The sequence below is a fragment of the Loxodonta africana genome, chromosome 4 (assembly GCF_030014295.1).
Source record: "Loxodonta africana isolate mLoxAfr1 chromosome 4, mLoxAfr1.hap2, whole genome shotgun sequence".
Classification (NCBI taxonomy): Eukaryota; Metazoa; Chordata; class Mammalia; order Proboscidea; family Elephantidae; genus Loxodonta; species Loxodonta africana.
The window spans coordinates 88,947,019-88,957,698 of record NC_087345.1 but is presented as its reverse complement, the minus strand read 5'-3'; the positions used below and the strand labels follow the sequence as shown (position 1 = coordinate 88,957,698).

The 10,680-nt window shown below is 50.0% G+C and overlaps 1 protein-coding gene across 1 annotated transcript; it reads left to right on the top strand.

Annotated features, from left to right (window-relative positions):
- Nucleotides 1-1,524: 1,524 nt before the first annotated feature.
- Nucleotides 1,525-5,488, top strand: KRT18 (keratin 18). Its single transcript, XM_003405466.3, has 7 exons — nt 1,525-1,994; nt 2,763-2,845; nt 3,164-3,320; nt 4,069-4,233; nt 4,339-4,464; nt 4,729-4,952; nt 5,306-5,488. The coding sequence occupies exons 1-7, from the start codon at nt 1,590-1,592 to the stop codon at nt 5,424-5,426; spliced, it is 1,281 nt and encodes a 426-aa protein (XP_003405514.1). The 5' UTR covers nt 1,525-1,589; the 3' UTR covers nt 5,427-5,488.
- The last annotated feature ends 5,192 nt before the right edge of the window (nt 5,489-10,680 follow it).

The window sequence follows — 10,680 nt, the reverse complement described above, 5'->3', positions numbered from 1 at the left end:
CCATCTCCTCAGTCCAGCTGGCAGTGCGATAAGAATCGATAGGTCCACTCCAGAGCAAAGAGCACAGCTAAGTGTGATTCCCCTGCTGGACAAACAACTGATGGCAGTGACAGATCTGAGGGCCCAGCACTCCGTTTCCCAAATTAATTTAGCAGGGGGTGGTCGTCCAGCTTTGGGGAACAGGGCAGGGAGCAGGGAGCAGTGGGAACTTTCCTGTCTCTGTCTTTCTCCACACACATCCTGAGGTGAGTTTCCTGAAGGAAGCAGCCCTCTTTGGACAGGTTTAGGAAATAGCCTTATGAGGAGTGCCCCCGTGGCAAAGTGGTTAAGAGCTCTGGCTGCTGACCTAAAGGTGGGCAGTTTGAACTCACCAGCTGCTCCTTGGAAATCCTATGCAGCTGTTCTACCCTGTCCTATATGGTCACTCTGAGTTGAACAGACTCAAATGGCAACAGTTTTTAACAGGTTTTATGAGGAAGGCCAGGGAAAGGAGGGGTCTGGAGGAAATCCTAGTACAGTGAGGTGGACTGGCTACCAGGGCAGAGTCTCAGCTGGAACGTTTCTAGGTACACTTGTCTGCCCTCTTAGGCCCTTGTAGCACACTGGACACAATGCAATCTCCGTGAGGAACTTTTGTCTCTTACTCACTGCTGTTTCCCAGTACCCAGAAGAGGGCCTGGCACACAGTAGAAGCCCCAAAATATCTGTTGAATTGTAAATGCTCCGAAAGTATTTTAACCAAGGATGCAGGTAGGATGAATACCTTTGTGCAAAGTGAGGATGTGTCCCCTATCCAAATGACAAATGTCCCACGGAAGCCAGGTCTCTGAGAGAGTGACTTAGGGAAGGGGAAGGGGTAGGAGTGGGTTCAGAGAGCATCAGTTTTCAGGAGGCTGAACTTATTGGTGAGTGAATGTTTTTGTATGGGTGAGGGTGAAAGTGTGCAGTCGGGAGTGTTGGGGAACCAAGTGTGCTGCTGGGTTTGGAAACCACCAGATTAGAGGCTCAGGACTAAGTATCTCTTCCTCCTCCCAGTCCCCAATTTTTCTTCCCCAGGGCCAGGGCTAGGATCCCCAAAGTGGATCCACAGTGGGGAATTTGGGCTGCAAGTTGAGGACAGCCACAAAGACCCACACTCCATTTCACCCCACCCTCAGAACCCTGAAATCTCCAACCTGCCAGCACCTCCTCTACCTGGGTGGGGGGGGGGTGGTGTATAATAGTGTCATTTCCTGCCCTGAAATTACAGCCGCGAGGGCCAAGAACACCTGCCTCCCTGCTGCCATAGTCTGTCCCAGTTAGTCATCCCCTTTCTGGGGCATTGTGGGTGGCCTTTACAGGACTGCACAGGGGGCGGGGCCGGGGGGGGGGCGAGGAAGGTGAGGAACCGAGGGCGCGGAGGCCCTGCCGCGGCCCACCTGTGGCCCAGGCTTCCGAGGCAGCTCTGGTGGCGGGAACGGGGGCGGGGACAGGGCGGCCCCTGCAGGTCGCCACCCCCACCCTCAGCGACAGAACTTAAGCCGCCGACCCGGTGCACTTTCCACAACCCCAGTCTGTGTTCTGTCCTCTCGCCTTACTCCTCCGACAGCATGAGCTTCACCACTCGCTCCACCACCTTCTCCACCAATTACCGGTCCCTGGGCTCGGTCCCGTCGTCCAGCCACCGGGTCCGGCCGGCCAGCAGCGCAGCCAGCGTCTATGCGGGCGCCGGGGGCTCAGGCTCCCGGATCTCCGTGTCCCGCTCCAGCAGCTACCGGGGCGGCTGGGCTGGGGGGATGGCCGGGGGTCTGGCTGGAATAGGGGGCATCCAGGGCGAGAAGGAGACCATGCAGGACCTGAATGACCGCCTGGCCTCCTACCTGGAGAGGGTGAAGAGCCTGGAGACTGAAAATCGGAGACTGGAGAGCAAAATCCGGGAACACCTGGAGAAGAAGGGACCCCAGGTCAGGGACTGGGGCCACTATTTCAAGATTATCGAGGAGCTGAGGGCTGAGGTAAGGGGCATGGAGGGAGGGGCCCCAACTCCAGGCCATGTTTGACCCTCCAGTTAGACACCCCCTTACACCTCCCCCCTGCCCAAGTATCGGAGCTTCAGTAGGGTAGGATGCATTGACTCCTTCCCCCTTTTCCATCTCCATCCTGCCCCCCCACCCCATGGGGCAGTGCCTAGGAAAGTCCTGGATTTCCATACACATCCCTGGCCACAGAGGTTCCAAGGTTCATGGCTGGGCTTGGTAGGGTCCTTCCCCAGGAGATAGTGGGCTGTGGGACAGCTTTGCTGAGGAATTAGACAGCATGAAAGGAAGTGAGACAAGGCCCTAAGGAGAATTCCTGGACAAGTGGGGACAGTTGGAGGATTAAGGGGACGTGGCTAAAGCTGAGTCATCTAGGAGTAAACAGGAGGCCTACCTGTGGGAGGAGCCATTGCAGGGGGTGGGGGGGCCAGAGAAGGGGGGTGAGCAGGTGCACTAGGAAAAAACGCCAGGAGAGGGCCAAGGAGAGGACTCCTTAGTGGCTGCTCACTTACAGGCAGGCCAGCCAGCTGGGGCCCAGTGGAGGAGCAGAGGGAGACTAATGTGAGCACTGGGATTTGGGACTCTAGGAGGGGAGGGAGCAGTGTGGGGGACATAGGTGGGAGTGGGTAGGTATATAGCCTCTGGCTATTCCTGGGACCCGGAAGGTATCACTGACACACATAACACCTTCCACACACTCAGTCCACTCAGTCATGAAGCAACCTCTCTCTTCTCTCTCCATCCTAGATCTTTGCCAATTCTGTGGACAATGCCCGAATAGTTCTGCAGATTGACAATGCCCGGCTGGCTGCTGATGACTTCAAAGTCAAGTAAGACTCCGAGGCTGGGACCGAAGAGGTGGGGGCGGGGAGGGTAGAGCTAAGAGTGGGCTGGTCAGGTAGGAGCTCACTGTGGGATCTTGTTCAGGTGTGGATGGAACTGAGTGAATGAGACTTTATTCATTTATTTAACTATTCATTCATGCAACCCAGTTTAAAAACACTGCCCCAAGTGCCAAGAACGGTCCTTAGGGGATTACCACCTGATTCAGGTTGCTGGTTTGTAATGGGCATGGGGCTGCTCGTACGAGGATTGAGACAGTTCAGGATCAGAGATGGGGGCCCCTCTGACTACCTCCACATCCACAGGTATGAGACAGAGCTGGCCATGCGCCAGTCCGTGGAGAGTGATATCCATGGGCTCCGCAAGGTCATTGATGACACCAATATCACTCGGCTGCAGCTGGAGACAGAGATCGAGAGTCTTAAGGAGGAGCTGCTCTTCATGAAGAAGAACCACGAGGAGGCAAGAAGGGCCACTGGCCAGGACAGAAACCAAATGAGCGAAGACGAGTCTGGGTGGGGAAGTGATGGAGCAAGCCGCCTGCAAGTAGCTTGGCTGAGAAGTTCAGAACTACCAGTCTGGGCCTATAATCAAACCGTTCCATACATTAAAAAAAAAAAAACCTGTTGCCATCGGGTCGAGTCTGACTCATAGCTACCTTACAGGACAGAGTAGAACTGCCTCACAGGGTTTCCAGGGAGAGCCCTGTGAATTCAAACTGCTGACCTTTTGGTTAGCAGCCATAGCTCTTAACCACTATGCCACCAGGGTTTCCATAATGGGGCACATATACTCTGCAGCTCACCTGAATTGCAGTGTGATGAATTTGAAATGACATGGGTGACAGAGAATGAGATGAGGACAGAAGTGGAAGTAGGTATCACTGGGAATGAGGAGTAAGGGAACATGGAGCTGGCAGGGCTTCCTAGACAAATGTATAAGGAGCAGTTTTATGGAAGGAGGGTAGATGGGGGGACAGGGAGAAGTGAGGAGGGATAAACTACCTGTGAATAACAGACATGGGGGACATTTCTACCCATTTGGAGTAGAAAGCCAAAAATGACATTGCCCAGAGTGTAAAACAAGAGTTTCCTCTGGTCTCTTCTAGAACTCATCCTGTAGACATCCTAGAGGAGGCAGTCACAGATAAAGGGCCTTATTGGAGCTCTGACCTTAAGCCCCTCCTCCCATGTGCCCCTCTCTCCTTTAGGAAGTAAAGGGCCTACAAGCCCAGATTGCCAGCTCTGGGCTGACTGTGGAGGTGGACGCCCCCAAATCTCAGGACCTCAGCAAGATCATGGCGGACATTCGGGCGCAGTATGATGAGCTGGCTCGGAAGAACCGAGAGGAGCTAGACAAGTACTGGTCCCAGCAGGTACCCAAGGGGGATGGACGGATGCTGAGCTATACACAGAAGCCTGAGGGCATGAGGGGAGGCGGGCAGGGAGACAGGGGCCTGATGGACTATTCCACCCTGCAGATTGAGGAGAGCACCACAGTGGTCACCTCTCAGTCTGCTGAGATAGGAGCTGCCGAGACAACGCTCACCGAGCTGAGACGTACCTTCCAGTCCTTGGAGATTGACCTGGATTCAATGAGAAATCTTGTGAGAGCTCTCACGTTACCTGCCTCAACTCTGAACCCCTGACCTCTGTCGGCCTCAAGCCCAACCCTGTCTTAGCCTAAATCCTACCCTTTCCATCTTAAATTCCTTAGCTCAGAAAAAGTCCATTCCTGTGTTTCCCACAGTTCCAACCCCTTACCCGGCAGAGTGGATGCTCAAAAAATGTGCTGTACTGAAAGTTGCAGAGACTTCCCCTGCATTCTTATCTCAGAGCTCACCCACACCTCCCTTCTTGTGCCCCCACAGAAGGCCAGCTTGGAGAACACCCTGCGGGAGGTGGAGGCCCGCTATGCCATACAGATGGAGCAACTCAATGGGGTCCTGCTACACTTGGAGTCAGAGCTGGCACAGACTCGGGCAGAGGGGCAACGCCAGGCCCAGGAGTATGAGGCCCTGCTGAACATCAAGGTCAAGCTGGAGGCCGAGATCAACACCTACCGCCGCCTGCTGGAAGATGGGGAGGACTTCAGGTGAGTGAGGGTCTCCTACCCACACAAACCAGGTTGAGATAGTACTTCTCCCCAAAGCCTGAGTTTGTATAAGCACTCCCCATGTGCCTATTCATTGATATTCATTGAGCGCTGGACTGGTGTTTTAAGCATGCCTCTCCGTGTCTGCAAGGAAGTAATAGTTACACCCTCTTATGAAAAGAGAATGCACTAAGTTTTGCCCTAGCAGTATTTAGGGTACGATGGAGTTTGGCCTTGAGTTTTCCTTTTATGGAGGAAGTGGCTAAGGGGCATTCAGAGACAAAAGGCAGGGGCCAAGTTTTCCTTCTATTCTGTGTGGCTGTTTATAACTGGGGCTTGGTTTTCTGCTACAGCCTTAGTGATGCCCTGGACAGCACCAACTCCATGCAAACCATCCAAAAGACCAGCACCCGCAGGATCGTGGACGGCAAAGTGGTGTCTGAGACCAACGACACCAAAATTCTGAGGCGTTGAGGCAGCAGAACCAGGGTACCCCTTGAGGAATGGGAGGTCAATAAAAACTTGAGGTCACTGGACATCACTCTGCGTCTTCCTTGGCTGTTTTCATACTTCTGTGCAAATGCTCTGCCCCAACAGTCCCATCTATGACCAGGCAGAAGTCACCTCTGACCCCAGGTGTGTCATGGGGGTGGGGGACTGCGCAGAGGAGGCTCTTGGAAGTACCTTCTCAGAGAAAGAAGAGGGAAAGGTAGATGAGATGGAACAAAAACAGTGGGAAAAGCTACAATAGCTTGTGTCTTAGCCTTTGAGAAGAACCGGAGATCATAAAAGCCACCCTCCTGCCTATCCTGGAGTTCTCTGTCCACCAGTCTGGCAGGTGCTCATTAGCAGAAATCTGAGCCAGAAAAAGAAGTAGTGCCAAGGACAGAGGGCAAAGGAAAGAGGAAGAGGCAGGACGAGACCACACAGCTGGCCCTCCCCATCCCTGCCACTCTGCATCCTTGGCCCACCGCCCAGTACATCCCACCGACCAGCCTCTTGCCCCCACCAGCCTCTTCCCCCCAACCCCCTCCTGCACCTATTCCTCAAACCTATGATTTCCATGCCCTGATCATTTGCCCGATTGGGATATGAATTTTAGAATGACTAGAGGTCTGGCTAGAATTAGACTAAAGGTAGTCATTGAAGATGAAAGAATAGTCTACACTAGTGGTTCCCAGCGAGGTAAGTGGTGCCCCTAGGTAAGCATCCGCATAGTAATAGTGGACATCTTGAAGCTAACTGAAATGTCACAATTCTGTGCTTTTGGTTGAATTGTGCTGTGTAGGAGTAAAAACAACAGATTTCTAAAACTAGTCATAGGCTTTGATTTAGAGGATAATTTATGTTTTTTAACTTCAAAAAAAAGTATAAAGGTAACATGCACAGGTATAGCATTCAGCAGGACAGAAGCAAATAAAATTTAAGATCTCCCAGCTCCACTCCCCAGAGGTAACTACTGTTAGTTTCTTAAATATGTCCTAGAAAAATTCTATGCATAGGCAAACATATTTTATTTTATTTTATATACGTAGGATTATACACTGTTATACACCTTGCTTTCTTAAACTGTGCCTTCTTTTAATAATATTACCTTGGATACCTTTCTAAATTAGTATGTATAGACTTGTGTCTTTCTTTTTAATAGATGCTTAGTATTCCATTTTGTGGAGTACTAATTTACTTACCCCAGGTCTTCTAGCGATGGATATCTTAGCCTCCAATAGTTTTGCTCATGCTAAAATGCTGTAATTATATTTGTGTACATATATGCACTGCGTGTGCATATCTATAGGATAAACTCTGAGAGCACAGGGCTTGGTACAAAGTAGGTACTTAATATTTGATATGGTGGTCCGGCAAACCAAGTACCTACTTTGTACCAAGCCCTGTGCTAAGCACTAAGTATATAAAAAAAAAAAAAAAATTTTTTTTTTTTTTTTTATATATACATGGGGAAAAAATAGGTATTGCCTCTACTTCATGGAGCTCACAGCCTAATGGTCAAATATATGCATTTTTATTCATTCTTTCAACAAATATTTATTGAGCACCTACGCTGTGCCGGGTCTTCTTCTAGGTAACAAAACAGACAAAATCCCCAACCTCATGGAGTTTATATTCTGGTGATGGGAGGCAGATAATAAATAAACATAATAAGTAAGCAAATCATACGGCACGTGAGCAGGTGATAAGTGTTACAGGTGGTGATAGAGCAGGTAAGGGGATTGGTGGTGGGGAGTCAGGAATGATCTCACTAGGAAGATGATACATGATGACCCTACGATAATGGATCATCGGCTAAAATGGAAAACAGTTTTCACCTAGAAATGCAGTTTGTTCACTCTGCAACCTCGGAAAACGTGGGAGAGTTTGTTGGAGAAGTAGGTCCCTGGATGGTGAAAACAATTTGCTCTTGGCTGCTAACCTAAAGGTTGGCGGTTCAAACCCACCCAGAAGGTACCACAGAAGAAAAGGCCTGGCAATTTGCTTCCATAAAGATAACAGCCAAATCTGGGGTCTTAAACGCTAGCAAGCGGCCATTTAAGATGCATCAATTGGTCTCAACCCACCTGGTTCAAAGGAGAATGAAGAACACCAAGGAAACAAGGTAATTACGAGCCCAAGAGACAGAAAGGGCCACATAAACCAGAGACTACATCATCCTGAGACCAGAAGAACTAGATGGTGCCTGGCCACAACCGATGACTGCCCTGACAGGGAGCACAACAGAGAACCCCTGAGGGAGCAGGAGAGCAGTGGGATGCAGACCCCAAATTCTCATAAGACCAGACTTAATGGTCTGACTGAGACTAGAAGGACCCCAGTGGTCATGGCCCCCAGACCTTCTGTTGGCCCAGGACAGGAACCATTCCCGAAGCCAACTCTTCAGACAGGGATTGAACTAGACAATGGGTTGGAGAGGGATGCTGGTGAGGAGTGAGCTTCTTGGATCAGATGGACACTTGAGACTATGTTGGCATCTCCTCCCTGGAGGGGAGATGAGAGGGCAGAGGGGGTTAGAAGCTGGTGAAATGGACATGAAAAGAGAGAGTGGAGGGAGGGAGCAGGCTGTCTCATTAAGGAGAGAGCAATTGGGAGCATGTAGCAAGCTGTATATAAGTTTTTGTGTGAGAAATTGACTTGATTTGTAAACTTTCACTTAAAACACAGTAGAAAAAAAAGATCACAGCCAAGAAAACCCTATGGAGCAGTTCTACTCTGTAACTCGTGGGGTAGTCATGAGTCAGAATCAATTTGATGGCACTGGGTTTTGGTGGAGAAAAGCTAAAGATGGCATTGTTTGAAGCACTTATATCCCAGATAGGCTCAGAGACAAGTCAAGACAGGCAGTCCCTGAGGGTAGTGGGAAAGCCCCTGGATAAACAGGGTGGAATCAGTGTCAGGTCCTGAGAAAGAAGCTGGGTCAGGAGAAGGTAGGAGTGGAAAGAGCGTGGGCTGCTCTTCCAGAGCACAGCCAACATGTGTTCCATGAGAATTTAACTGGGAGCTCCAGTGGGCAAGTACCCCAGCTGCCACTGGGCTCCTGGGTTCTTCTGCCTGGAACAAAACAAATCCCATCTGAAATCTGAGGTGCTTCTCACTCTTTTTAAACCTACCTTCCCTGAATAAACATAACAACCACCTGCCCCACCTCATTTCTATTCTCCTTCCAACCCCTCACTTTGCCACTCCCCCAATCTTCGCAGTTATTAGGAGAGATCAGTCCCTGGAGAAGGACATCACGCTTGGTAAAGCAGATGATCAGTGAAAGAGAGGAAGACCCTCAACTAGATGGATTGACTCAGTGGCTACAACAACAGGCTCAAGCATAGCAACAGTTGTGAGGATGGTGCAGGACCAGGCAGTGTTTCTGTTGTGCGTAGGGTCGCTATGAGTCGGAACTGACCCGACAGCACCTAACAACAACAACAACCTTTGCAGGGCTCTGTAGAAGGTAAGGAGTTCCTGGGTGACGTAAGGGTTAAGCACTTGGTTACTAACCAAAAGGTTGGTAGTTTGAGGATGCCCGGTGGTGCCTCGGAAGAAAGGCCTGATGAACTGCTTCCAAAAGGTCACAGCCATGAAAACCCTATGGAATGCAGTTCTACTTTAAAACACACAACTGCTTTTGCAGGAGATTAATCTTTGGGGCAGCCCCCTACCCCCTCAGCCCTCCACATGCCATTAAATTTTACTTCTTGAAGTTTGTTATAGGAAAACATTTCTGGGTGTTTTTTTTTTGCCCCATCCCTCCCCACCATTTTCCAAATATGTAAGTTTAACGTTGAATGTGTATTCTCAAACCACGCAGAGGCCCCAGAGGTTCTGACGAGCCTCCCTAAGGGGTTGTACTGCCCTGGCTGCCAATCATTGTAATTTAGTCAGGGAGAAGCCAGCTTTCCTTAGGCCCCTAAAAGGAGAGACTGATAGCTCAGTTGCAAAGGGTGGGAGGGGAAGCAGGCAGGTATGAGAATAGACTGACCCCAGCACACCTTATAGGATATGGACCTGCCTGAGGGTGAGATAGAAAGTCCCTGGCAGAGCCTGAGCTGTACTTGAAGCTGAGCCAAGCTGATCAGAGAAACCCAAGATGCACCTGATATGATTATCCCTCCCATTAAACACCTCACAGTTCCCAGGGCGCTTATGCATTTGATCCTCATTACAATCCCATGAAGCAGGGAAGGATTACCCAATAAGCAAGCTACATACTGGCTTATTTGTGCTTACTTACTAATCTATAGTGCACAATTTCACCTGTTTTTCCACTACATGTGAAATCATCCACTACAGACAGTAAGTAAACACATGTAAACCCATGCGTACCTTGCTTACTATAAGCCTGCGGCATACCTTGCTTACCGGTTGACCCATTCCTGCATGAGGTATGCAAGGCAATTGGTATTACTGGTCCTGACTCAGAGGGGTGGAACTGAGCTTCACATAGCCAGAGGCATAAAGCAGGAAACCGCATCTCCAGATTCCCAGTCCCAAGCTCTTCCTCCACGGATTAAAACCTAACCCAGGGGTTCTCTGTCCTAGCTGCACTTTAGAAACACCTGGGGGAGCCTTACAAACAATACTGATGCCCAGAAGATTCTGATTCAGTTGTCCTGAGGTAGGTGCCCAGGCCTTAAAAAAAGGCCTTAGGGCAGATTTTTTCCAAGTTCCCAGGTAAGTCCAAGAGGCAGACCCAAGCAGCCAACTGGGGTCAGCACCCTGGAATTCCTTCCAGGTGTAGGTCACAGATGTGCCTGTTTTAAATAAGCAGGCTGTTGGAAAAGCCCGAGGCCTCTGCGGCGATCCTCCTCATCCCCTAGCTTGGGTAGACAACTGCGTGAGGGGCTGCCCATTTTGTGCCCCAAGTGCCAAAAGGAATAATTAGCATTCCTAAAGTCATAACATGGAATAGCCACAGGGCTGATGTAACTAAGCTGGATGCTGCAGGTTGTTGAATTACATCATAAGTTGAAATCACAACCTTGCCAGGTCTTATGTGAAAGCCAAGGCATTGACTGAGAAGGAGAGGAATTCTAAGAACGGGAATAGGGGCTTTTGGATATATTTCAGGATGCTGGACTTCCAGACCCCACTAAATCTCGTTAGCAGAAGGAACTCATCCTTTTCTGTCTAATGTGGGTATTTCTGGCTTGCTTGGAGAATCTGTAGTGACTTAACCTGAGGTAGTTAGTTTGCGATGGATGCCTCAGACATACATCTGGCC